The sequence below is a fragment of the Phalacrocorax aristotelis genome, chromosome 27 (genome assembly GCF_949628215.1).
Source record: "Phalacrocorax aristotelis chromosome 27, bGulAri2.1, whole genome shotgun sequence".
In the NCBI taxonomy this organism is placed as follows: Eukaryota; Metazoa; Chordata; class Aves; order Suliformes; family Phalacrocoracidae; genus Phalacrocorax; species Phalacrocorax aristotelis.
Window position 1 is genome coordinate 1,530,015 of NC_134302.1, and position 27,960 is coordinate 1,557,974.

At 52.6% G+C, this 27,960-nt stretch overlaps 1 protein-coding gene across 1 annotated transcript in view; it reads left to right on the plus strand.

Moving 5' to 3' along the window:
- LOC142048798 (uncharacterized) overlaps nt 1-25,756 on the plus strand; it is a 412,363-nt gene extending 386,607 nt beyond the window's left edge. The window contains exons 3-6 of the mRNA XM_075075998.1: nt 23,607-23,719; nt 24,180-24,297; nt 25,129-25,249; nt 25,516-25,756. Of these exons, the coding sequence (XP_074932099.1) occupies nt 23,607-23,719; nt 24,180-24,297; nt 25,129-25,249; nt 25,516-25,725 (562 nt within the window). The 3' untranslated portion in view covers nt 25,726-25,756. The remainder of the gene's footprint in view (nt 1-23,606; nt 23,720-24,179; nt 24,298-25,128; nt 25,250-25,515) is intronic.
- Nucleotides 25,757-27,960: the final 2,204 nt, after the last annotated feature.

Genomic DNA, 27,960 nt, shown 5'->3' on the forward strand with positions numbered 1-27,960 from the left:
CTTTAAAGGCCCAAAGCCTCACTTGTAGCATCCAAAAGCTCACTTTGAAGTGCCAAAACCTCATTTTTACTGTCCAAAAACCTATGTTTTCACCTGCAAAGCCTCAGTTTTAGGTCCCAAAGCCTCACTTTCAGGGTCCAAACCCCTCTTAATACTCAGTGGCCTCCTTTTTAGGTCCCAAAGCCTCCCATTTAGCATCAAATCCACTCTATTAATGCTCAAACAGTCATTTTTTAGTTCTAAACTGTGCATTTAAGTCCAAACCCTTTGTTTAAGGCTCAAAGCCTCATTTTTAACAGCCAAGAGGGGCCCAAACCCCTTCTTTAATGCTCAGTGCCTCCTTTAAAGCCCCAAGCCCTCACATTTAGGTACTAAAACCTCATTTTTATTATCCAAGCCTCATTTTTATATCCCAAACTGTTACTGTTGGCATCGAATGCGGTTTCTTAATGCTCAAACCATCATTTTCTCTTTCCACACTGAGTTTTAGAGCCCAAAGCCATCTTTTAACGCACAAAGCCTCATTTAGAGGTCCCAAACCGTCACTGTTAGGGTCCAAACCTGACATGAGGCTCTTCGCTCTTGCTGCAAAAGCTATTTCAAATCACAGCTTTGAATAAGAAACACTATACTAGGTTTGTTGCAAGTACATTCATCATCCGCTTGTTTCTTTCAATATCTGATCATTTCTATTCAAGCCAAGTAGGAACAGGGTCTCTCCCAATGTCAGGCAACACTGGACCTGTCCAGCAAGCGTCAGTCATACTAGAGAGACAGTAAAAAGCTGAGTATTGTAAAACTCCTGCTTCGGCCCTACTGGTGAGAGAACTTTTGAAGGGAAATATTTCTGACCTTCAAGTCAGTCAAAAGCCAGGAAGGGTAGGTGCTTTTTAATGGGGGAAACGTTGTCAGGTGCTGCATAACGCTGTTTCAGGAGCAGCTTTGGAGCGTCTCTTTGTTAGGAAGTCTATTTTCTCTATTGCGTCACCACACTGTTGCTGCACGGTGTCCAGTCGAGAGCGGCATGATGTAAAATGGTGGGCTTCACGGTACCATTACCCTGTGAGTTTGCTGAGAGTCAAACAAGTTTTCTGGTTTTACGGTAGAGCACGTAGTTACCTAGTTCTCCACTTTGACTAGAAGGCCTTGAAAAGTACCTTTTGTTGGCCAGAGTGAAAAAGAACCTCTCCCCACCCCCCACCCCCCACCCCCCCCTTTAAAGTGCCTGTAAGATTGTGCTGGTTTTGGCTGAGAAGGGGTTAATTCTCCTCACTGTGGGGGTCGGCTACCTTTCCAGCTTCCCGCGCTCTGCTGCGTGGCGGGGCGGGGCTGGGAGGGGCGGGGCCGTGGTGGGGACGGCTGACCCCGACTGGCCAATGGCAGGTTCACTCCATACCATGTGACACCATGACCAATATATTGAGGGGGGGCAGTGGCAGCGCGGGGGCGGCGCGGCGTCGGGTCGGCGGGCGGTGAGCGGCTGCGGCACAGGCGGTTTGTTTCGGCGGTTCGTTCCCCCTCTCCCCTCCCTTCCCCCCTCCCCGGGGGCTTTGCGCCTCTCGTTGTTCTCCTTTACATTGCATTTCTACTGTTGTTTCTTTTAATTTTAATTATTAAACTGTTCTTATCCCAACCCACGAGCGTTACCCTTCTGATTCTCTCCCCCATCTACCGGTGGGGGAGTGAGCGAGCGACTGTGTGGGGCTGAGCTGCCGCTAAACCTCGACAGTCTTTTTGGTGCCCAACGTGGGGCTCAAGGGTTGGAGATAACAACAGCTGCTGGTCACAGCACCATGTTGTCCTTTTTGCAGTTGGTGTTAAAGATCGGTGCTGGTTTGTTGAGTCTGCTGTGTTCTGCTGTGATTAGTAATGTTTTGCCTACAAGATTTGTTATACAAACACTCGTTTTCAGCTTTATCTGGTATTTGGGGTTTTTGCTGAAACCGTTACTGTACTTTGGATACCACCTTGTTGAGGCAATTAGCAATTATACCTCCTCCTCTGAGAGATTTTATATGGGGGAAATACAGAATTGTACCTTTGCACCTTTGTTCTATGATGTCTGTGCCTTTGTTACAACAACGTTGTTGTACCTTGAACATCCTTGGGTGGTTAAGGTGCACTTATTGTTAGTTTTTGGGCATGTTGTTTTGGTTTTGACTAAGCAACTTCAGAATATCACCCAGAAATCTGCCCCGAGGCTTGATAGTTACGAGTGGCAGGGCATGTGGGATAGCATGGGCAAATCCCTAGGGCAGTGGGCACCCCCAGTGTTTTGGAGTTTCACCCCCGAACAAGTGCAGAATCCTAAAAAACTAGTAGAATATTTGGAGAAAGTATGTTGTTACGCTGGGAACTCCAGAGAGACACAGATAACTGCAACATGCTGGGGTCTGGCCCATGCATACCCAGCCCTGCTCAACAGTATTCAGTGCCCCCAGGGGGAAGAGAATGTCTCTGGATTGAAATGCAAAGTGACTGGCACTGTAGACAATCCAGCCCTGACAACAGGCACTGCAGCCACTCAAACCCCCACAACAAGTACCGGAGCTAGCTCAGAAAATAAACCCGTACCAGTATCAGTTGCCCCCATACATAAGACGAAATATTGGAAGCGGACATCAACTCGTTTAGAACGGGATGATGAAGAACCAGGGCCATCGCGGGGAGAGGAGGGAGAAGTAATAAATGAAATAGAGACCACCCGATCCCTGTCCTTGAGTGAGTTGCGAGATATGCGAAAAGATTTCAGCCGTCGTTCAGGTGAGCACATTGTCACCTGGCTGCTCCGATGCTGGGATAATGGGGCCAGTAGCCTGGAACTAGAGGGAAAAGAAGCCAAACAATTGGGATCCCTTTCTGGGGAAGGGGGCGTTGACAAAGCAATTGGAAAAAAAACACAAGCCCTCAGCCTCTGGAGGCGACTCCTGTCTGGAGTGAAGGAAAGGTATCCCTTTAAAGAAGATGTTACATATCGCCCAGGAAAATGGACAACTATGGAGAAAGGCATCCAGTATCTCAGGGAATTAGCTGTGTTTGAGGTGATTTATGGTGACCTGGACGATCAACGGTCATCCAAAGATCCAGATGAAGCCGAGCGCACACGACCCATGTGGCGGAAGTTTGTACGGAGCGCACCATCTTCGCATGCAAACTCATTGGCAGTGATGTCCTGGAAAGATGACGAGACACCAACGGTGGCAGAGGTGATAGATAGACTCCGGGATTACGACACAAATATCTCTTCCTCGCTTGTCTCTGCTGTGGAGAAACTATCCCAAGAGGTCCAGCAACTAAAGAAGATCTGTCCTACTCCCCACCTCGACAGAGCAGTGTCTCAGCTGTTAGGAATAAGCGTCCTTTGGCTCAAAGGAGGGGATACACACCACGGGCCACCCTATGGTTCTACCTGCGTGACCACGGAGAGGACATGATGAGGTGGGATGGCAAGCCTACCTCGGCCCTAGAAGCACGAGTACATGAACTGCAAGGAAGAACAGTCACTCAGGGAGGCTCTTCCAGGAAAGCTGCTGCTCCAGTTTCTGGTGAGCAAGTCCCCAGACAGAGGAGTAGAAGCGCAGATTTTATTTCTAAGTGTAATAGAGGGACTCCTGATTCACATTTACAGGAAGTGAGTTGTGACTGCCATGATCAGGACTAGAGGGGCCCTGCCTCCAGCCAGGTGGAGGAAAGGGATAACCGGGCTTACTGGACTGTGTGGATCCGATGGCCTGGCACGTCCGACCCACAGGAGTATAAAGCTTTAGTGGACACCGGCGCACAGTGCACCTTAATGCCATCAAACTATATAGGGGCAGAACGCTTCAGCGTTGCTGGAGTGACAGGGGGATCCCAAGAGCTAACTGTATTGGAGGCCGAAGTGAGCCTAACTGGCAATGAGTGGCAGAAGCACCCCATTGTGACTGGCCCAGAGGCTCCGTGCATCCTTGGCATAGACTACCTCAGGAGAGGGTATTTCAAGGACCCAAAAGGTTACAAGTGGGCTTTTGGTGTAGCTGCCTTGGAGACAGAGGAAACTGAACAGCTGTCTACCTTGCCCAGTCTCTCAAAGGACCCTTCTGTGGTGGGGTTGCTGAAGGTCGAAGAACAACAGGTGCCAATCGCCACCACAACAGTGCATCGGCGGCAATATCGCACCAACAGAGACTCTCTGATCCCCATCCATAAACTCATTCACCAACTGAGGAGCCAAGGAGTCATCAGTAAGACCCACTCACCCTTTAACGGTCCCATATGGCCAGTCCGGAAGTCTAATGGAGAGTGGAGACTAACAGTAGACTATCGTGGCCTGAATGAAGTCACTCCACCGTTGAGTGCTGCTGTGCCAGACATGCTAGAACTTCAATACGAACTGGAGTCAAAGGCGGCCAAGTGGTATGCCACAACTGATATTGCTAATGCATTCTTCTCAATCCCTCTGGCAGCAGAGTGCAGGCCACAGTTTGCTTTCACATGGAGGGGGGTCCAGTACACCTGGAATCGACTGCCCCAGGGGTGGAAACACAGCCCCCTACCATTTGCCATGGACTGATTCAGACTGTACTGGAACAGGGAGAAGCTCCAGAACACCTTCAGTACCTTGATGACATCATTGTGTGGGGCAACACAGCGGAAGAAGTTTTTGAAAAAGGAGAGAAAATAGTCCAAATCCTTCTGAAAGCTGGTTTTGCCATAAAACAAAGTAAGGTGAAGGGACCGGCATGAGAAATCCAGTTCTTAGGAATCAAATGGCAAGATGGTCGTCGTCAGATTCCAATGGATGTGATCAACAAAATAGCAGCCATGTCTCCACCAACTAGCAAAAAGGAAACACAAGCTTTCTTGGGCGTTGTGGGTTTTTGGAGAATGCATATTCCAAATTAAAGTCTGATCGTGAGCCCTCTCTATCAAGTGACCCAGAAAAAGAATGATTTCAAATGGGGCCCTGAGCAACGACAAGCCTTTGAACAGATTAAACGAGAAATAGTTCATGCAGTAGCTCTTGGGCCAGTCCGGGCAGGACAAGATATAAAAAATGTGCTCTACACTGCAGCCGGGGAGAATGGCCCTACCTGGAGCCTCTGGCAGAAAACACCAGAGGAGACCCGGGGTCGACCCCTAGGGTTTTGGAGTCGGGGATACAGAGGGTCTGAAGCCTGCTATACTCCAACTGAAAAAGAGATATTGGCAGCATATGAAGGGGTTCGAGCTGCTTCAGAAGTGGTTGGTACTGAGGCACAGTTGCTCCTGGCACCCCGACTGCCAGTGCTGGGCTGGATGTTCAAAGGAAACATCCCCTCTACACACCATGCAACTGATGCTACGTGGAGTAAATGGGTTGCACTGATCACCCAGCGGGCTCGAGTAGGAAACCCCAGTCGCCCAGGAATCTTGGAAGTGATTATGGACTGGCCAGAAGGCAAAGATTTTGGATTATCACCAGAGGAGGAGGTGACACGTGCTGAAGAAGCCCCACTGTATAACAAACTGCCAGAAGATGAGAAGCAATACGCCCTGCTCATTGATGGGTCCTGTCGCCTTGTGGGAAAGCACCGGAGATGGAAGGCTGCTGTATGGAGTCCTACACGGCAAGTAGCAGAAACTGCTGAAGGAGAAGGTGAATGGAGCCAGTTTGCAGAGGTAAAGGCCATCCAGCTGGCCTTAGACATCGCTGAACGGGAAAAGTGGCCAGTGCTCTATCTCTATACTGACTCCCGGATGGTGGCAAATGCCTTGTGGGGCTGGCTACAGCAGTGGAAGCAGGACTGGCAGCGCAGAGGCAAACCCATCTGGGCTGCCACATTGTGGCAAGATATTGCTGCCCGGGTAGAGAAACTGGTTGTAAAGGTACGGCATGTGGACGCTCACGTCCCCAAGAGTCGGGCCACTGAAGAGCATCGAAACAACCAGCAGGTGGATCAGGCTGCCAAGATTGAAGTGGCTGAGGTGGATCTGGACTGGCAACATAAGGGTGAACTATTTCTGGCTCGGTGGGCCCACGACACCTCAGGCCATCAAGGGAGAGATGCAACATACAGTGGGCTCGTGATCGAGGGGTGGACTTGACCATGGATATTATTGCACAGGTTATCCACGAATGTGACACATGCGCTGCAATCAAGCAAGCGAAGCGGGTAAAGCCTCTGTGGTGTGGGGGACGATGGCTGACATACAAATATGGGGAGGCCTGGCAAATTGACTATATCACACTCCCACAGACCCGCCAAGGCAAGCGCCACGTGCTTACAATGGTAGAAACAACGACTGGCTGGCTGGAAACATCTCCTGTCCCCCACGCCGCTGCCCGGAACACTCTCCTGGGTCTGGAAAAACAAGTCCTGTGGCGACATGGCACCCCAGAGAGAACTGAGTCAGACAATGGGACTCATTTCCAAAATAGCCTCATAGACAGCTGGGCCAAAGAGCGCGGCATTGAGTGGGTGTATCACACCCCCTGTCACGCACCAGCCTCTGGGAAAATGGAGCGGTACAATGGACTGTTAAAAACTACGCTGAGAGCAATGGGGGGTGGGACATTTAAACACTGGGATGCACATTTGGCAAAAGCCATGTGGTTAGTCAACAGGAGGGGATCTGCCAGGCGAGCTGGCCCTGCCCAGTCAGAAATCCTACACACTGTGGAAGGGGATGGAGTCCCTGTAGCGCACGCAAAAAGTATGCTGGGCAACACAGTCTGGGTCCTCCCTGCCTCAGGCAAAGGCAAACCCATTCGTGGGATTGCTTTTGCTCGAGGACCTGGGTGCACTTGGTGGGTGATGCGGGAGGATGGAGAAATCCGATGTGTGCCTCAAGGGGATTTGATTTTGGGTGAAAACAGGCAATGAACTGAATGGCACAATGTGAACTGCTATATAATACTGTGTGTCACCTCTGTGTTGTATCAATGATATCAGAGTACGAGCCTCTGAACCCATGGAAGATCAACTATGAAACAAGCCGTGCAGCAGTGACGGAACGATGACTGACTCGGTATGCAGCACCCCAACGCCACACACCGTCTCTCCCACCCGGAAAGACTGATACAACAGATGGAGCCCAGAGTCATGGACTGCGTGAACTCAATGGACATTTTAATGGACATTTTACAGGGAAGGTCCATGAACTAAGGGAATGATGTCTGTGTATTATGTTAAAGGATGGGAAGGGGAGGGGTGGTGGTTGGTACGGTTGTATTACATCATATGGGACCTGGGCATGGTGTAAATGGTATGGAATAAGGGGTGGAGAATGTGCTGGTTTTGGCTGAGAAGGGGTTAATTCTCCTCACTGTGGGGGTCGGCTACCTTTCCAGCTTCCCGCGCTCTGCTGCGTGGCGGGGCGGGGCTGGGAGGGGCAGGGCCATGGTGGGGACGGCTGACCCCGACTGGCCAATGGCAGGTTCATTCCATACCATGTGACACCATGACCAATATATTGAGGGGGGGCAGTGGCAGCGCGGGGGCGGCGCGGCGTCGGGGCGGCGGGCGGCGAGCGGCTGCGGCGCGTGCGGTTTGTTTCGGCGGTTCGTTCCCCCTCTCCCCTCCCCTCCCTTCCCCCTCACCCGGAGCTTTGCGCCTCTCGTTGTTCTCCTTTACGTTGCATTTCTGTTGTTGTTTCTTTTAATTTTAATTATTAAACTGTTCTTATCCCGACCCACGAGCGTTACCCTTCTGATTCTCTCCCCCATCTACCGGTGGGGAGTGAGCGAGCGACTGTGTGGGGCTGAGCTGCCGCTAAACCACGACAAACCCCCACCCCCAGGAGTAACTACTGTAGCTTTTCAAATCTGTGGCCACAAAAGTACCATATTGCATACTGCGAAAGCATACTACATTTATAAAAGTATAATGTTAAATTTACCTTGCAATATCCATGGAATTTTCTCTTATACTTTGTTATTCCTCATACTGGAAAATTCCATGGTATATCTTCAAAGACTCCTGTTAAGAGAGAGGACATTGATATAATTTCTGGTTAGGTGACAACCAGCGGTCAGTCAACACAGTGACATTACTAACCTAATGTCACTCTGTAGAGATAATCCTCATGGAGTGTGTCATTAGAGACAAGTTTTGCCTGTAGAAGTGTTTTTACAAAGAATGCTTTTGTATGCTGTGAATAAGTGACATAAACACATCACTGGTGGGTGACTTAACAGTTGACGTGGTAATAAATAATGTGGAAATCACTGTCAGGGAATTCTGCATCATTTGTTGCAGTCATGTATGTGACACTGTGTTAGTTTGTTACCCTCTGGCAGGAGTAACTTAGAGACCTCTCTGCGTCTAGCTTTGTGACTACCCTCAGTCGTCTTATTAATTGTGTGTTCCTTGTTTCGTGCTGCATCTTAAGCTGGACAGATACAATTACACGGTGAGATTTTTAATCCCACTTGTGCTGTATTATCAGTATTTTTTCATTGTTGAGGATTCTTAATTTTAGGTCAAAGACCGTGTTACTCTGACTTGGTCAATGGTTAGCTAGTCAATTTTTGACAGCAAAAATGATTACCTAGACTGAAGGTCAATACTACAGAAGTAGTAGAGCTCACATTGCCCTGTCCTAATCAATTGAACTATACTAGACAATTCAAGGTTGTAATAATACTCAATCATGTTTAAGATGTAAACAAAGTGGAATTTGGGAATTAAGCTACATAACTGTGATGGGATAGATAATTCTGTGTTTTATTCAGGGGTGTGAAGAAAGTGCAAGTAGACTGCCACTGCATCCTGCTGTAGACTGTAATTGCACACAGGCATTGGCCAAAGACTGACAGCCCTGCCAGTATGTCAGTGTGTCGCCACCAGCTGCGGTGGAATTCCTACTAATTTGCACTGGCACGAGTAAAGGGGAATTTGACCCACATTTCTTGGTTAGTTAACTAGTCTGCTACTTAAAGGCTGTCACCTGCCCTGTTGAATTCGTTGCTGCTGCACAACAGTAAGAACTGCTGTTATATTTTGTTCCCGCGGTCTTTCATGACTAGTTGCTTGCTACTGCTCTTGGGTGTTAATCTACGGTGGGCCTCAGTTAACTTCACAGCTGCCAAGGTGAAAATATTGCTTGCAAAAGCAATTCTGATGGTTATGAAAGAGCAGTCACTTCTTTTAAATATATTGAAAACTTTTAATTTCAGTGGAAGTACAGCAATTTACTTCAGCTGAGAATTTGGCTAATTGTTGTATTTGTGTTCTATTTGTACAATCAGAAATGATGCTGCAGTGCCGTGTCTCGGGGAGAAAAGCCATCCACGGGAAACTTCCATGCAATATTCCTTGAAACAGTGTCAGAACATTGTTTCAACTGTTCTGTTCTTTAAGAACCACATGTTTCAAAGACCTCTCTAAACTTTCTAATCTGCTTATGTGGAGCTTTGTAGCACTTTACATTACCTGACTTTTGTGTAGAAGATTCATTTAAAGCACACAAAAATAGAGGGGGTTTCCCTTTTTTTACCAGTGACTTTCTTCAGGATCCTGTGTTTCACTAGTTTTAATACTGTCTAGGCATCGCTGTTTATCTCTTAAAGCTGGCTCTGATAGATAGCTTGCTGCAGACAGATGTAGATTACTTAAACTTTTCCCTACTAGTATTTTCTTACAGCTTTTTATGTTCACTGCGAAGTCTGACTTGGACTCAAACCTAGAAATTACAAGGGTCAAGGAAGTCATCAGCTGACTGTCAGTTTTACGTATGTGTTTGCTGAAGCTCGCTCTCAAAATGAAAAACAAATTCTTTTCCAGGTATCCTGCTTAATAGTCATTTGCAAAGCAGTAAAAATAGATGCCCTGTTTAGAAATTAAAATAGCTCCAGAGTCTGGCCTGGCTTTACAGACCAGCCTGCACATGAATCTTCAGGTAAACAGAATAACTTAAGTAAACATACTTCTCTGAATGGGTAAACTTCAAAAAATTAATTATAACCACAATGTGATTTGAAATTTTTTCATGTTGTTAAAATAGTTGATATTCATACCTTAAACAATGATACTTGCTCCAATCTCTTGCCCAGTTTGCTGTTACTCAGGGACTCACTTAATTGTGTTGCTTTGTTGTAGCTGTACGCTTCTACGGGAGAACTTATCTTGGGCCGCATATCTCCGGGACACAGGGCTCTACCCACCCTGGGGACAGTGATGCACAGACATCAATATGATGGATACAAAATCTCCGTTTATTTAGCTGCGTCACACGCTTATATAGCTCTTGAGCTTCCTGTTCCTGCCACTCCTATGGGGAGGAGTCTGTCTTTCCGTCACATCCCGTGATCTTCCGGTCGCCGATCCCTGTCTATTCCCCTACATCTCCCCCTCCTCATGCTACTAAAATTCTACAAAGCTACTTGCGGAAGCGGATACATATCACGGTCAGGTCTATATTCATGTAACTCTCGCAGGCGCTCTTTGATTTGTCTTATAACACAGCGTAACAACGGCAGCCCACAAGTAACCATGGTTACTACACACAACAAGATCCCCCCAATTATTACTATCCAGTCCCAGTTCATATCTCTCTTTTGCCGCCCTTTCCCGGTGTCGCTCTCGTTGCAATAGTGCTTGCGATCTTGTCAAGGAGCTCATTTCTTTTCCCAATGGTACGGCTAGCATGAGGATCCATGTCAGCAGACCCTGCAAAGAGACAACTCAGAGAGGGATTATTCATTGTACATCCTTGCACAGTTCTGCTTTCACACACTTTGCAGGCACCCACTCTATGCGCCCTTCATTCTCAACCGCGGCGTAGCCCCTCCCCAGGCATCTCAGTTTCCATCCTCTCTCCCATTGCTCACTGCCTGGGAACCTTACTCGTACCTGCGGATAGCGCGCGCCTGCTTGAGCTTTGCCAAAGTGCTTCTCCACTGCTGTAACTTGCTCCTGCCCGCGTATAAAATGATTAAGCGAATATAATGCACGCATTAAAATAGTTTGCTGAGCTGCTATGGGTATAGCTCCCTTATACCCCTCCCCCTCCCCAAGCTGTATTATTTTTGCTTTCAAGGTGCGATGAGCGCGTTCAACTATTGCCTGCCCTGTGCTATTGTAAGCAATGCCGTGTTTTAATACAATATTCCAAGCTTTACACCATTCTTCGGTACTTCGAGCCCGAAAGCATGGTCCATTGTCTGTTTTTATCTCAGTGGGCTTTCCAAGTCATGCCATCACCGTGGTCCAATGCGCAGCCAAGTGCGTTGCGGTCTGCTTCCGGTGCTGAGTACCCATGATGACTCCACTATATGTACCAATTGTAATTGCCAGGTGCCGTCCGGGGGCCAACTGTGGACATTCAGTAAAGTCAGTCTGCCAGATAGCATTTGCTTCCAGTCCTCGAGGGTTGACTCCTGCCTCCCACAATGGCGAGTGCTGACAGTAAGGACAGGTGGCTACTACTTCTCTTGCTGCTCTTATTGAGATGCCATACTCCTTTGCCAAGGCTTTAGCACCCAGGTGCAGTTGGTCATGCAGTTTCTTTGCCTCCGTCAATGTCCAGACTCCCACGGCTGCCTCATCAGCCATGCGATTCCCCTCAATCAGTGGTCCAGGCCCCATCTGATGACTGCGAATGTGAATTACTGTCACAGTTGCTCCTCGCTGCTATAAAGCAACCTCTAGCATCAAGGCCATTTCCGTGTGTGGTACACCCTCTCGTTTCATGGACATGACTAATTTATACACATATAAGGAGTCTGTGCACACATTCATATGCTGATCTATATCCTTTCGCAGGGCCACCTCTAGCGCTTTCACTTCTAGCCACTGCACACTTTTACCCTGCTCCTCATACGTCTGGCACATCCAACTATTCCCTTCTTTCCACACTACTGCCGCTCTGTTCGTCTTCGAGGAAGCGTCTGTGAAATATGTTGGTCCTGGGTGAGGGGTATCCAAAACTCTACTATCCACACTCAAATCCACCACTTTGGCTGTCTCGGCCCACCTCTGTACCGTGCCTGTGACGATTTTCCCTGGGTACGAGTATACCGCCAATTGTATATCCTCTTCACTCTCTACCACCTTCTGCCATTTCTCCCCATTCCACGGCACTGTGAGCTTATCTGGCTCCTTCCCAAAGATTCCCTTGCTTTCCCGTCGCAGAGGCCAAATCATTCCCCCGGCTACCTTGACTTTTGTGGAGAATGCATCCTTGGGAACCTTCTGATATACCCATCACAGTGGTTTTTCTTCCCCCGCCCGTATTTGATATAGCAATCCTAATCCTCCACTGGCGGTCAGAATCCAACCTGCAATTAATTCCTCCTGAGGGTCCCACCGCCATACTCCTTCCTTTTGCATTCGACGTTCTATCATCTGCAACTGCTGGACTGCCTCAGCGTCTAAAGTCCTGGGCTCCCATGGGTCGGTCCCTTTCAGCAACGCATAGAAAGGTTGCATCTCCTCACCGGTGACGTGCACGAATGTCCGCAACCACTGCAGTGCTCCTACCAGCTTCTGTACATCGTGTAAATTTTTAACCTTAGGTGTAAGTTTAATAGGCTGAGCTTGTATGGAATCCCCTTGTATTCTAGCACCCAGAAATCCACACACTGGTCCTCGCTGTACCTTTGCCTCAGCTACCTTGAGGCCCTGTCCCGCAAGGCCCCTTTGGGTGTCTGAAAAGACTTGTTCACACAACGCCTCGGTGGGCGCAGCTATGAGGACGTCATCCATGTAGTGGATCATGTAGATTCTCTCCTGATACTGTTGCCTTACTTGCTGCAATGCAGAAGCCACATACCTCTGGCAGATCGCTGGAGAATTTTTCATCCCCTGCGGAAGTACTGTCCACTGCCACCTACTACCTGGTTCTGCGCAGTTCACCGCAGGCAGAGTAAAGGCAAATCTCTTTCTATCATCTGGATGTAGCGGAATACTGAAGAAGCAGTCTTTGATATCTAAAACAATGACTCGCCATCCTTTCGGGACAGCACTCAGATCTGGTAGGCCGGGTTGGAGAGGCCCCATGTCCTCCATTTGCTGATTTACTGCTCTAAGGTCATGCAGCATCCTCCATTGGTTTTTATCTTTCTTTTTTATAGCAAATATAGGGGTGTTCCACGGGCTCATCGAGGGCTCTCGTTTTACTATAGCTCTTACAGCCTCTGTTTTCTCTGCTGTCAGGGGCCACTGCTCCATCCAGACGGGCTGTTCGGTTTTCCACACTAACTTGTGGTGACGAAACCCCTCTGAGGCAGTGGCCCTTATGCTAAATTTTTCAACCCGATCCCCATCTGGGCAAGGGCGTCTCGCCCCAACAAGGGGCTTGCTACCCCATCTGCTACTAGTATGGTCACTACGGCCGTGAGGAGCTTCCCTGCCTCCTCGTCCATGACTTCGAGTTTCACAGGGCAAGTACTAGTTCTCGTCTGTTGTTCTCCTCCTACCCCTATTATACACTTTCCCATGGCAAGGGGCCAAGTTGGTGGCCACCGTTCGAGTGGCATCACTGTGACATCTGCCCCGGTATCCACTAACATTCCCAGGCATATCCGTGCCGGGCAACTCAGCTCTTGCGGGGTAATCATCACTGCTGCCATGGGTCTCTCATCACAGCCTATGACCAAGGCCACACGGGGGCTATAACCTGCAAATCTTGCTGGTTCTGCTCCCCTGCCTGAAGTTTCACTCCCCCTTGGCCCGCTACGGTGGGCCAAGCTCCTGGCGCTGGCACCATGATGAGGGCCATTTGACTCACAGGAGGCGCGAATCGCCCTCGCTTCGCCCTCCTTTGGCCGTTTCCCGGCTTTGTAGTTGGACAATCTCTTGCCAGGTGTCCTGGCTTCCCACACACCCAGCACCTCCCTACTGGGCGCGCTCCTCCTCCATTACGTCCTCCCCTTTCTGCTAGCGGGCACCCAGCTTTAAAGTGCCCTTGCCGTCCACACAAGTGACATCTCGGCCTCACCCCGGCCGCTTGCACCATCACCCTTTCTTCGCTTCCACAGTCAGGGTTCTGGCAGATGTGCGCTCCCGCACCGCCATGCTGATTCAACGCCTCCTGGCGCAAGACATGCCTAATGGTTTGACCCAACGGCGCCCCTACCGCTAGGGTGCGGAGGATATCTTGTGTTTGCGGATTTGCTTGATTTCGGAGGCAATCCATAAGGACTGCCTCCTTGGCTGCTGGTGGCAATTCTGATTCTATAATAGCCTTCTGCAACCTGTCACAAAACGTTGTAAATGGCTCTGCTAGTCCTTGCTGTATCTTTTGCCAAGGTTCTGCCTTTTTCTCATACCTGCCCACTTCGCTATACGCTTTGCGGGAACTCTCCGTTACCGCTTGCAGCTCCCTGCCCCTTAATTCTGCTGCTTGCAACTGCGGGGTTTCCAGTCCTTGACTTCTGCCAGTGAGCCGGTCAAGGGTGGTCCCTCTCAGCGGGTGGCCCGGAACTGCCGCCGCTTGCTGTACGAGGGCATGGCAGGCACTGTGCATTGCCTCCTTCCAAAGTATGTACATTGTGGGAGCCAATATTGCTTTCGCCAACTGCTTAGCATCAGAGGGGGTCAACGGCGCTGCATGCGCAGTGTCCAGCAGCAATCCTACTCCTTCATCTTTCAGCCCCTTTTCTCTAATTTCTCGCCATAAACTTCGCACTAGCTTGGCATCTATCGGCATCCACTCCACCCCTCCTCCTGGAGCTAGTCGGACAGGGAAGATCCCGGGCATCTCTATCCTTACTCCATCGAGGCTACAATCTCTGGCTATCAGCCGCCAGTTAGGTAACTCGACTGACTGTCGCTGGGGCGCCCCCTTCGTTAAGAGTCCTGTCTGCCGCCGAGTTACTTCCCCTAGTGCGCGCATAACCTGCTGCAGCTGCCGCAGCACGTCCTCCGCGGACCCCTCCGGAGCTGCAGCACTCCGGACCTCCCCTTTTGGCGGTCCCTCTCCTCCCTCCTTCTGACTGGTCCTCCGAGTCCCTGCTGCCTTATGCCTCTTTTTTGCGCGCTGCAGGCAATCTGTCCCCCTTCCCACATGTGGGCATCGGTTTCTCCCCCAATTTCTGATTCGCTGCTACTCGAGGTTGTTCTATACCCCCCCCGTCCTCCCCTCCAGGCACCCCAATCCCCCTCCTCGTCCGACTCCCATCTCAAGGGTTGCCCTGGGAGCCAGTCTCAAGGGTCGGGCAGAGGGCGGTGCCGCTGCCGGCGCTGCTTCCGGCGCTGGTCATCTTTCTCCTTCCGCTCTGTCACTCCCGCTGCGTCCACTGCCACGTCACCCTCCTTGCGCACAGGCGCCCCCACCTGTGCCAAATCATCCCAGGGGAATGCGGGGGGGGGGGGGGGGGCATTCCAAGGGTCCTGCTGGCTCAACAGGGAACACCGCCGCTTCCCGATCCACCTCTTTGGGAGCCTCAGACTGAGTAGTTGGCCAGGCTGCTCCGTCCGAACTCTCCCCTTCTTTCCCATCCCCCGCGATGCTTGCCCCTGTCTGCGTCCCCACTGCCCGTCCTGGGTCTATTTCCGGGCTACTGTCGCCTGTAGCACCGTGCAGGCACCGCCGCGCCTGCCGCCACGTCTCCTGATCATCCCGAGCTTTCAATAGTAACCGGTGTATCTTTCCCCAGAGCTGTATGTACTGGGTTTTTCCCATCATAGCCCTTTCGGCTAACTTCTCTTTAATTCTCACCCACTTATCCTTACTAAATATGTCTGCGGGACTCCGTATGAGCCCCTGCGTAATCATCCATTGGATGGCCTTTGAGGTAGGCGCCTTCGATATCGAAGTACCATATTCCTTCCCCAATCCCTTCAGTACCTTTACGACTGAATCCATGGCGCGCCCGCCGACCTGCGGTTCCCCGTCCCGCCCCTGCGTGCCCCAAGCTATATTTTCCCCCCGGCGAACTTGCCATGCCGCCCCGCCGATCACGTCAGGGTCACCACTTGTAGCTGTACGCTTCTACAGGAGAACTTATCTTGGGCCACATATCTCTGGGACACAGGGCTCTACCCACCCTGGGGACAGTGATGCACAGACATCAATATGATGGATACAAAATCTCCGTTTATTTAGCTGCGTCACACGCTTATATAGCTCTTGAGCTTCCTGTTCCTGCAACTCCTATGGGGAGGAGTCTATCTTTCCATCACATCCCGTGATCTTCCGGTCGCCGATCTCTGTCTATTCCCCTACACTTTGTCAAGTGTTTTCTCCCAGTTTGTTCTGTAAATGAAACCTATAGTGTACAGCCTTGCTTATGTCTGTAGTGTCTTGCCTATATGTGAGGCTTTATTTATATTATACTTTTCTTTCCTCTGAGAGATTAAATCTGTGACAATTAAAACTGATGCCAGCTTTGGTCTGTGGGTTAGCTGAGGTGTTTGAAGTATGCAAGGGGAGGTGATACACCAAATGGCCAAGCTGCCAGGTAGCCTGTTCATTGGATGCTGTGGGCCTGGGTTCCAGCATCCATCAGAGGAATCAGAGGTCTCTTAATCCCACTCTTCCCCACCCCACCTACTTTTTGTGGAAGTGATGGGGAATGTTTGCTGGCATGAGTTTCATGTGGGAGGCATATATCGTAAAATATCACTTTAAATTGTATAAGAAATTAAACGGGAACAATTACTCGTGAAGTCAACATCAATTTTAGATTTAAGTCTGCCATAATTTTGAGGAACTCAGGTTTTTTTGTTTGTTTCCTTCAATATGGACTGGAGGTGGAGTGATAAATGTGAACTCGTCTATTATTGGGGAGGGTAATGTCATATTGCCTTGGAACTACGTAATGTTCTTTAATTTGAATTATAAGCAGATATTATTTCTGTAGCTATGATTTGGTCTCCTTCCCACTATGGATGCAGTATGTGAAGACCCTGAATCTACCTGGAAAATCACATAATAGATCAGAGTTAAGTGCTTTGTTACCTTTCACAGAGACTTCTGCATTACATTCAGTCGTCGTTCTTCATTGTGTTGCTGTGGGTTGTGGGTTTTTTTTAGTACTGTGAAAGATTCCAGCATGCTTTTTAGCCACTGGTGAAACTGGTTAAGCTAATTAGCGATGAGTGGTTTTGGTTACTTGGATTATTTATATCTTTCACTTATTGTACAGATATAAACATAAAAGCCTTTAAGCCTAACACCTCTGTAATAAAAGGATCTTGATTTAAGTAATATTTTTAAGATGGGGCCTCCGTAGTTATAAAGGAACTCAGGGGTAAGAATTGCAGATGATTCTTTTCTGTTCTAATAGGAGCTCTTCTAATTTTTTTGACAGAGTTGTGGTGTAATCATGCAGGCAGGTGCAGAGTATGCTGGCATGTACATAAGGAACCCATTTACTGAGTCACTGTCACTTTAACAGCAGGGAGCTTGACTCCCTGAGGTGCCTCTAAAGCATTTTGGGATCACTGAGTCAGGACTAAATAACACCCAGCTGCGTAAGAACAAACACCTGTCAGATAATGCAGCTAATAGCTGGCTTAGTTATCAGTGCCCTTCTCTATCTGCCTCCTCTTCCCCCTGTCTTTCTGAATGTATGATGCATTTCCCACAACGTCATGTTTAAAAGCCTCAATAATCCTGTAATGGCAGCTGATGGACACCTTTTATATGTTGATTCCTTTTTGCCGCGGTTTCAGAAAGATGGTGAAAGTTTGCATGATGAAATCTTTGTTTCAAGTGAGAGACCTCAAAAGACCCCCCCTGCAGCGCTGCGTCCAGCTCTGGGGTCCTCAGCACAAGAAGGACGTGGACCTGTTGGAGCGGGTCCAGAGGAGGGCACAAAAATGGTCCGAGGGCTGGAGCCCCTCTGCTGTGAGGCCAGGCCGAGGCAGCTGGGGTTGCTCAGCCTGGAGAAGAGAAGGCTGCGGGAAGACCTTGTTGCAGCCTTTCCGTACTTAAAGGGGGCTAATACGAAAGACGGGGACAGACTTTTTTTAGTAGGGCCTGTGGTAATAGGACAAGGGGTAACGGTTTTAAACTAAAAGAGGGTAGATTTAGACTAGATATAAGGAAGAAATTTTTTTATAATGAGGGTGGTGAGCCACTGGCACACGTTGCTCAGAGAAGTGGGAGATGCCCCATCCCTGATGATGAGGCCGGGGCTTTCCGACCGCTGGAGCAGAGCAGCCACTGCTGCTGTTCGCACCCTTACTTTGGCACCCTTGCTGCCTTGCTGTGACCGCTGTCACGTGCACAGTTGCCGACAGACAGAGCCCTCGGCAACAGGGAACAGCCATGACCATCTATGACCACAGGTCAGATTCGATTAGGATATAGCGGAGTCCTGCCGGGGGGCCGATGAAGTCGGTCCTCCTTGGAGCAGTGGTTCCTGCAGTCAGGGGCTCTCCCGTTACGTCGGGATGCCACCTAAGGCAACTCCTTGAGGTGGAGACCCCTCAGCTGCTTTGGTGAGTGACTGCGCATTCTGGATCCTCATTCTTAAGAATAACCTTAAGAATTCCCAAGTCAGATGAGCAGTGATAGTTCCCGCCTGGCGTCCTGACCCTGTGATTACCTAATGTTTCCTGGAGAGTTAAATCGCCTCATCCTGCCCTAGCAGCTACTTGGCCGCCTGGGACATCACAGGTGCCTGCACATGCTGGGCTCCTGTTCCACTCCTGCCTTCAAAGCCACTCAGCTACAAGTGGCATCACAAGCCAGGCTCAGAGTCCTGCCCTAGCACCTGCTCAGCCACCTGGGACTTCGCCTCCACTGGAGAGATCAGGTGCCCTCGAGGTTACACGCTGCACTACTAAGTGTTGTACAGCCAGAGCTACTTCTAGGTTTCTAGCTTTGAACTTGTTTGCAGTAAGAACAATGATGATGCAAAGAAGAACCCGGGTTTTAATAAATGGGCTGATATGGCTATCAAAGAAAAGGCCAAAGTCCCAGACCCGTGAGCTCTCCCAGCGTAATGTATTCCTCCTCCTTACCAACCCTGCCGACTGCATTCTTGCCACTGGCGCAGTCTCTCCAGGAGACTCGGAATGGATCTAAAAATAAAGAGTTATCATTCTTTTTTAAGTAAATTGGGCAGAGCCAGGTTCTGCCTTAGCACCTAGGTTTGTCACAGCTCTTGGCCATTCCTGGATGCTGTAACACACAGGTAATGCCACTCCGGCAAGGCCTGGTGGGGTGGTGGGATGCCCCGACGGTCAAGGAGCGACCTACGCTGCTTGTACTTGGCGGGGAATGTGCTGGGATTTCCGCAATACCCGTGCCCCACTGCTAGGAGGAAGCCCTGTGGTCTGCTCTGAGGGCACAGGGGTGCAGTTCATTTCCACTGTGAGGATGCTAAAGGCAGCGTTTGTGACGGATGCATGTCCCAAGGGTCCTTAAACACGCGTTTGGGGGGGGCAAGGGTGCTCTGCCCTGGGCGTGGATGGCAAGGGGTGAGCAGCGGGAGCTGCAGTGGGACCTGCGTGGGAGCAGCACAGGTGCTGCTGGGGCCGGTTGGAGACGGTTCCCACCAGCTCCAAAAGAGATGTGAACAGCCATCGCCTGCCAAACCTCTGCCAGTCGGGGGAGCCCGCTGCCCCCCGCTCCAGACATGTTGGGTGAGAGAGGCAGGAAGAAGCAGGGAAGGGCAGAAGGAAGCCCCTAAGCACTTACAGCCCAGTGTCGCCATGTGGGGAGATGGCGGGGGTGAGCCCCAGCGTGGGAAACCCCCTCCTGGTCAGGAGACAGTGAGGTGGGGGCAGCCCCCTGGAGCCCCTGCCCACTGCAAAGCCCCCTGGCAGGGCCTGGGCGGGTGGGGAGGGGGTGGGCTGTGTGCAGCCCCTCTGTGACATGTTCTGGGGTCACAATGGGACAGCCCCCTTTTCCCGGGTCGTGACCAGCATCCACCCCACACACCCCGGCGAGGCAGAGGTGACTCCAGGTGCTGGGAGCTGCTCTTGCCACCGCGCTGCTCCGGAGGAGCTGCTCTGCAGCAAGGAGGAGAAGGCGGAGAGAGGCAGTGCCACAGCACTGGGGCTGGTGAAGGGCACACGAGGAGGAGGAGAGCAGAGAGGAGGAGGCTTTTTGCAGGAAGCAAGAACGCCACTGGCCAGCCACCTGCTGCAGTTGTTGACCTGGAGCAAGGGTGGAACTAAGATGGCAGACGACCGCTTCTTGTGGCTTCACTTGTGTCCAACGATTAAGAAGCTCAAGAGTTCTGGTAAGGCCTTCGGACCCAATTGCGTAAGCGTTGCCGGGTCAAGGCCATCTCTGAAAACAGGCGTGGAAAGCCCGAGGGCTGTGGGGGTGTCTGCTCAGGCTGGTGACTGCAAGGAGGGACCAGCCTGACCATGCCTAAGGGCTGGGGGGCTGATCCAGCAGCTCCTGGTTCTCTTCCTGACGTGGCCCCTGCCTTCCTGGGGCACCCCGGGCAGAAATCCGTGGCCCCAAAGGGCTGCTCCTTGCCGGGTGGTGGGTGGTGCCACCCTGAGCTCGTGTGTGAATGGGAGAGCTGAAGGTGCTCGTGGGCCGTGTGGAGTTGGTCTGTTTGGAGGTGCGACACAGGGAAACTGGCCCCTGCTGGGGAGCCACCAGGGCCAGCCCTGAGCCTCTGAGGTTCTGTGGAGCACAGCACCCTGCCCTCGCTGACGTGGCAATGCGCTGCTGGTTTCCCATGGAAGCGGGTCACAGCCTGGAGAGCTGCGCCTGAAAGGAAAGGAGCCGTCTTGGAGGCAGGCTGAGGTGTCCTTTGGTTCTTGCCGGGCTCTAGAGAGGCCATCTGAAATGCCTGTGCTCAAACTGCTTCGGTCCCTGGACAGGAGCGGGCTGAATGGTTTTGAGGTTGCTGCTTCAGAGCATGACATATCTTCCCCTTGTTTTTCCAGAGTTTGCTAAGATTTGGGCCAGCTCCTCATGGTACCTCAGCCAACAGCTGGCTCTCCACCAGGTGGGGCTTACCTCCTTCTCCTCCCCTCACATCCTGATGAAGGCCGATGAAGTCCTGACAGCCCTTTGCCTTGGAGTGCAATTTTTCTTGCCCTTCCTTGAAAGCAGAAACGATGCCCCAGCGTGATGCTGCGATGCGCAGATGTGCCACGCACCGACACCTCTGCCTATTCAGCTGTGCAATAAGGTCCAGGCCTAGGGTCAGAAAAAGCGCTAGGCTTCTGGGGCTTCTGGAGTCCCCATGGTCAGAGTTGCATGACAAAACCTGGGAGACTTCAGGGTTTATTCCAAGTGTGGGAATTCCCCGCCCCGCCTTTCGTCTTCTTGAGCCAAAGGATGGCTGTCAGCTTTTCCTGCACTATTGGGTTCTTCGTGAAGGTGAAGGTGAAGGGGAGTGAGAGGGAAAAGTGCAGATGCAGTTTGTCCTCTCCCAGGGTTTCCAAAGAGCCCGTCTCGCTCCTTTGTGCCTAGGCCTGGGCAGGGCGCTAAGCACCATCCCCATTCTCTGACAAGTCATCCCTCTGTCCCTCCAAGACTTCTTCTGATCCGCCATGTCACCTGTTTCAGGCTGTCCGCATTCCTGGACTTGGGACTTTTGTGGTTGTCAGACAGTGAGTAGCCAGCAAGGAGAAGGGCCTGGTGGTTGTGGAGAGACCCGTGTTTCATCTTGCAAACACTCTGGCGCGGGATCATGACCTCCGATACGGCTGCGTAGACATTCCTGGTAAGCAGACAGACTGAAAGGGGGGAAAGCAGGGGAAACCCAGGGCAGAAAGAGGGGTTGTTCCAAAACCCAGCGACCACGATGCCTGTGCTTTCCAGTCACTGCTGCCATTGCAGCAGTTGTCGTAGGAGCCTGGGGGGCACCGAGAGCTTGGGTCTGTGCCTGGGGTGCATTTCTCTGATGTCCAAGAGAGCACCGAATGTGGGCACGGCTCCAATGGCCTGGCAGCCTCCAGCTTGCCGTGAGGCCTGTCACCTGTCTCCTCACCTTGTCCTGCGTCATGGCTCTTCTTCCTGCCAAGCACCTAAGACTCTCCCTTCCCCTGTCTGTATTGGAGAAGCCAGAGCCGCCTGTATCGCAGAAACCAGAGCTGTCCGTCCTGCACCTCACTTTCCACTTGGAACAGGAAGGGACGATGCGAGCTTCTCCTCGGAGCGCTGTCCCAGCTAGGCAACTCAGCAGCAATGTATTGCCTGAGGGCCTGGAAGCTGCAGACCTTTGACGGCAGCCTGCCTGGCAGCTCTGCAAGCTGGTGTGTTCCTCTTCTCTTGTTTTTCAGGTCATCAACATTTTGAGCAGCTGCCGTACGCTCGGATAGCGTCCGACAACGCTGTCTCTGAGGGCACGGTGCAGCTTTGCATGGAAAGGACCATCTTTCTTCTCCGTGCCTGCCTAGAGAAGAGCAAGAACGTTGCCCTCATTTGGAGCGATGTGGGCATGCTGATCATAGAGGGAAAAGACGTAAAAATGAGATTTTACAGAGACTTTTTGAGAAGGCTGAATGGGACTGGGCAGATGTTCCAGGCTCTTCTTGAGGTAGGATTTTAATTTTCCCAGGGCCACCCCTGGTTCTTCTGGAATGTGTCCTGGGGACTGGGGGGCTGCTTTCTCCCGCCCTGCCACGCCTTGTTCAGCCCCTTGGGCTCCTCGCGGCGCACAGTACAGCACGCTCTCTGTGGAGCGCTTCCCTTGCGTGCAATGGTCTGGCTTTGCAAGAGATACCCCCAGAGGGGCCTCACTGTGTGGCAAAAGGCCAGCGCTGATGGTGGGTGGGGAGTGCCGCTCGCCCCACTCTTCGGGGTAGGGAGCAGAGGCACAGGCAGAGCAAGGCTTGCAGAGGCCAGAGCCCTTTGCCTGCTCTGGCCCTGTGCTTGCGTTGGCCTAAGGTGGGCTGAGCAGCCAGCCCTTCCCAGCGGCCCCATCTCCCGCCATCTGTCTCCGTCCTCGTTGCAGATGTCGGAGGTGAGGGACTCGGTCATCTCACGCCATGACACCGCTGCTGCCCAGACCTCTTCTGGACGTGTTATCGTCCTACCACGGTATGTTTGCTCCTGCAGCCCTTGGCGGAGCAGGCGAGCAGCTTCTCACCTCGTGCTTGGGACGCCTGCCTTGCCGGGCACTGAGAACTGTACTCGTGATGGCATTGAGGAGGGAGTGTTTCAGAGGCCTCGTTGGCAGGGAGCTCCCTGCTTGCTCTCGTTCAGCTTGACTTCATTTGGAGGAAGACGGGACAGTGACAACGCTTTATGCCTCTGTCCTACTGTGGCCCAAGAGAGGCATTTAGGCAACATTTTCCAGCAGGCTTCTCCAGCTCTTTCTCATTCCCATGCATGAGAGTGCCTTCTGCTTGGGGCCAAGGGGCAGAGGGGTCCAAACGGGAGCTTGTGTCTGGTGGGATTCTGCAGAGCTCTGTCTGGTACCAACATTGCTGTGCAGTGCCTTCGACGACTGAGGGGAGGGAGGTGACTCCTTAAGAGCAGGAATCTGTGAGGCTCTACAAGAAACGTGGAGGACAAGATTCGCAATCTAGAGATTAGTCTGCTTGCCACGTGCACTAGGAGTAGGAGAGGTCTCATTTTCCCCAGAAGCAGCAAGGGTGTTTTGTGGGAAGACGACCATTCTCAGAGGGAGGATGGAAACACTGGCACGGGCCGACGGGGCGTTGCCTGCCCCTCCAGGCACTGGAGTTCCTGCTATGGTCCTCGTGGTTGGGCTGTCGTGGGAAACCACGCGGTGTCCTTTCTTCAGCCCGGTGCTTTCTTCCTCTTTCCAGGTACAAGCTTGAGACCGTGCCTAAAATGCCAACAGCAAAAGTGGAGCTGAGCGCACCCGTGAAGGCCACCCCAGAGCAGGGCTGGGGAAAAGGTGAAGGCACTGGAAAGAAAGGTAAGGGACCAGTGGGTTGCTGGCAGGGGGCTGTAGGTTTTCCTTCCTCCGTGTCTGCAGGGGATTAGGGCGGAGGCTACCCAGGATGCCTGGAAGAGGGAGAGGCACCTCCTGTGACTCTCTGTACCCATGACGGTAAAACTCCAGTGACCCATGGTGGAACAAGGCCTCAGGACAGCCCTGCCCCACAAACGGCCACTGGGACTGCTGACGGGCCCCTTCCCGGAGGCCTCCGCTCCCCAGCCTGTGCTGCAAACGGTGCAAAGCTCTGACCCTGCTGCTGTCCCAGGAAACACAGCTTTCATCCAAAGGGGTGAAAAGGACCACCTTCAGCAGTGTTACCACAGGCCTGAGCAGACCTGCACGTTGCTCTCGTTGCAACTGGGACACGAGAGGCACCCAGTTCCCCGACCAACACCAGGTTGATGTTCTGAAGAATCATCTCATTTCCTCTCTCTAGAGGCTCTTGCTGAGAAGCGCCTCCTCCACCGAGCAAGGCTTTCCCCACAGTGGTTACCTGCAGTGACTGTGAAGTCAGAGCAGAGTCACAAAACTGAGAGGAGTGAGCCTCGTGCCAGGTGAGACACTTGCACAACGCGATGAGGGTGACCCCGTGCTCCCACCTCTCTGGGAGCGAGGCGTTTCTCCTGGACACAGAGGCTAGATGACCTCAACGCGTGGTTATCCCACGTTCCACTAACTCATGGTTTCTTGGTGCATGGCAAGCCTCTCGTAGCTCCTTGGGACGCTGCTGGCAGCATCGTTTCTTTCCTTGCTCCTGGCGTGCAGATCTGTTGAGGAACTAACTGCAAATGCTCACTCCAGGAGCGGAAGGCCTGTGTGGCTTTCCCTTCAGATGGAAATGACCCCGACCTTTCTGTTGGCTGAGAATAGTGTTCGGCAGTTAGGTTCTGCAGAGGATTCCTCTGATTAACCAGAAGCCTCTTCTATGCTAACACCAGGCTTATGGCCTTGCAAAAGGGAAGGGCCCAGGAGAGCTCAGTGGCACGATTGCTTTTCACATGGGGTCGTGTCCTCCCCCTTTTTGACGCTGCATCCCCAGCACCCAACCTGCCTGTCCAGCCCGTGAGCACTCTGGATTTGGACCACTGAGCAGACTTCAGTGCGCTGACCCGGAGGGCGGAGCGGTATCTCCGGGCATAGGACACTGTTCCTCTCATTGGTCCAGCAAGAGAGGGCCTAGACCTGGGCATCCTGAGTTACAGCGGGGCTGTTGGGCACATCTGAGCCTGACAGCCTGGGGGGTCTTCTCTGTCTCTGCGCACTTGATCACAAGGCGGCAAGCAGAGTGCATGCTGCTGCAGAAGCAGGTGCGCCACTCGGAAGCACAAGACGCAGAAGCAGCTCCTCCTGCGCTCCTGCCAACGCACCCTGTTGTGTCTTTGCAGGCAGCTGCCGCCCATCCAGGGGAGCTCCTTGAAGGAAATAGAGGCGAAAGAGAAAGTAATTCCTCTGGTTCAACCCAGAACAGTCGACTTCATTGCCAGAACGATTGAGAGCAGAGAAAAGGTACCTGACACAGGCTGCTGCAGTGAGTGTGTCGTAGCGGGCTGTAGAGAGGCCTCGCTCCATGCCTGCCGATTCTCCCAGGAGTCACTTAGCTCCCTCTTACTGGAGACGGGCTCTTGGGTGGAGCCTGCAGAAGCCCGGGAGCAAACCAATGTGGATAGATAGGCAGAAGAGAAGGGGCAAAAGGGAGGGCGGGAATGAGAAGAGCTCAGCCCTCTGCAGGGCAGACTAACACTGCCTGCTGTTGCATTTTGGTCGCCCTGCAGAATAACCACTTGCAGAGCAAGGAGAGGCTTCCAAAACACATCAGGAAATTCTTGGGTGAAGAGGAAAAGAAGAAAAAGGAGCTGGCGAAGGCAAAAACAAGTCGAGGGCAAACCCCACCAGCAACTGAATTGAAGGCCAAGAGACAAAAGGAGACGCCCGAGGCGAAAGCTGAGCGAGAAAAGGAGACACAGAGGAGCCAGGTATTTTGAATTTGTGCCGAGAAAGAGCACTTTCTCCTCCAGGTGGGGCTGAGATTGCACGGTACCTCCAGCACCCCAGCCGTCATAGCAGCGTTGCTGCAGCGGAGCTGGGCGGGTGACGGCTGCCTTTCCTGAGCAAGAGGGGTGCCAGGGGGTTGTAGTGAAACCCTGGTGACAAGCAGGCATCACCCCAAGGGCGTGCTGAGGTCCTGCTCCTGGTTTTCCCCATCGCACTAGGGTCCCTGCCAGAAGTGGTCTGGGGGTTTGCACGCTGGGAAGCAGCACCCTCCGGGTGCGGGGCCGTTGCATGAGAGTCTCTTCCTGTGCAGGAATCCAGTTCCTCTGACAAATTATCAGCCAGCGACCTGACGAGCACAGAGACGGAGGAGTCCAGCCTCGACCTCCTGGAGCTGATGACGATGCAGGAGTGGGAAGGGGATAGCGAAGGTCCACCCACAGTCCACGAGGATGATACTGTTCCCCCTAAGCGGTAAGAGTGCACCAGCTCCAGCCAGGGCCTGGGGCAGAGGGGTGGTGGTGGTGAGCCACCGGCGGTGGGTCAGGGAAGCCAACCCCTGAGAGCCAAGGGGCCGCAGAGCGTGCCCAGAGATTTCTCCAGCCATGGGAATGAGCTGGGCTAGAGCCCGACAGCAGGGAGCAAAGCAGGGCTTAAAACTCCTCCTGCCTCAAAGGGGCTGTGGGGCCGAATGGGGCCATGTATGTGTGGGTCTGGGTGCGGGAAGAGGCAGGAGGGTCAGAGAAACTTTGTCCTTGCTGTTGCAGGAGCTTGTCCCCACGGACACACCGGTCCCTGCAGGAGGTGGTGACGTGCATCCTGGGGCAGGTTGAGCGCAAGCGCAGCGGGCAGTGGGACGAGGAGGTGGATCTGCAGGACAAGCTCAAGTGGTAAATCTCTCCAGAGGCGGGCAGTGCTTCCTCTCCTGCAGTGCCCTTCCTCCTGCCCCCCGAAGCACCAGGGCAGAGAGGCGCTTTTCCTGGCACCCGCCTCTCGGCAGAGCCGCCTTCAGCGGCTGCGGTGGGCGCCCAGCTTGGGAGCCCCGGCTGGAGAGCAGTCTGCCCGCGCTCACACCACCTCCTCCTACTGTGTTTCTGCAGCGAGCTCGCAGTGCTGCGGTGGCATCGCTCGCGGAAAGAGGAACGCAGCAGCCAACAGCTGCGGGAAGCTGGACTCCAGCCTGCACCCCCTGCTAGGCCAGGGAAGAGGAGGGCACGACCGGTACGTGAGCTCCTGGAGGGACGGCGTCATAGCCGCCTGTAGAAAAGCAATGTTATATGGATGTCACGTCTTGCAAGACCCCCTACCGTGTGCTCAGCTGAAGGCTGAAGCACTTCTCCCACGGCTTTCTCGAGAGGCCGCGGGTTGTTCTGTCCACTTAGAAGGCAGCCTTCACTTGTGTCATCTCCAGAAACACCCCAAGGCTTGATTGGCGGTGTTTCTGATGACGATGGCACTGCCAGGCTTCTTTGGGATAGCAGGCATCTGGGTCGCTTTCAGTCCCATGGTCACTTGTCTCAGGGGTCATGGCAAAAAGGCTCTGCAGTCAGGCCTGAGAGGGCTGTGAGGAAACCGGGGCTGACGGAGATGCTGAGAAGAAGGGGCAGGAGGGAGGGGGAGAGCTAAAATTGCACCAGCCCTGCCTGCTATGGCATTGCCGTGGTCCTGCAGGCACAGTCCCGCGTGTGCACAGAGGAGGAAGGATGCAAGCTCTGGGCCTCCCTGCACAAGAAGTACCAGCAGAAGGCAAGGGCCAAAAGTGGCACCCAAGAAGCCTTGGCAGGAAGAGCGAGACCAGTGGAGGCCCAGGTACCGCAGGCAGGGAAAAACAATTAGGAAACAAGCATTGCTTTCCTGCCAGGGAGCCAAGGTGGGACGGTCCACAAACCCGAGGAGCGTGGGGGCTGACTGTCCTTGTGTGGGGCCGTCACAGCTTGAGGCGCCTTCCCTGCTGCCCAGCAACATCTCCTGTGCTCACCCCTCTCTCTCTGTGCAGGCCTCCTGCATTTGTGGCACTGCAGAGTGGTGGGGAGAGGGCAGAGAAGAGCCCTCCGTGGATCCTGAGGAGAGCCCAGAGCACAAGTGGAGGCTTTGCCTTTGGGAGTCCTCAGCTCTGAAAAGGTGAGTGTGAGCCAGGTTTGGGGCAGACCCGGGCCAGCTGGGCCAGGCTGGTGACCCAGCTGTGGGCGGGGGAAGGAAGTCCCGGCGCGACGGGGCTGGACACGGAC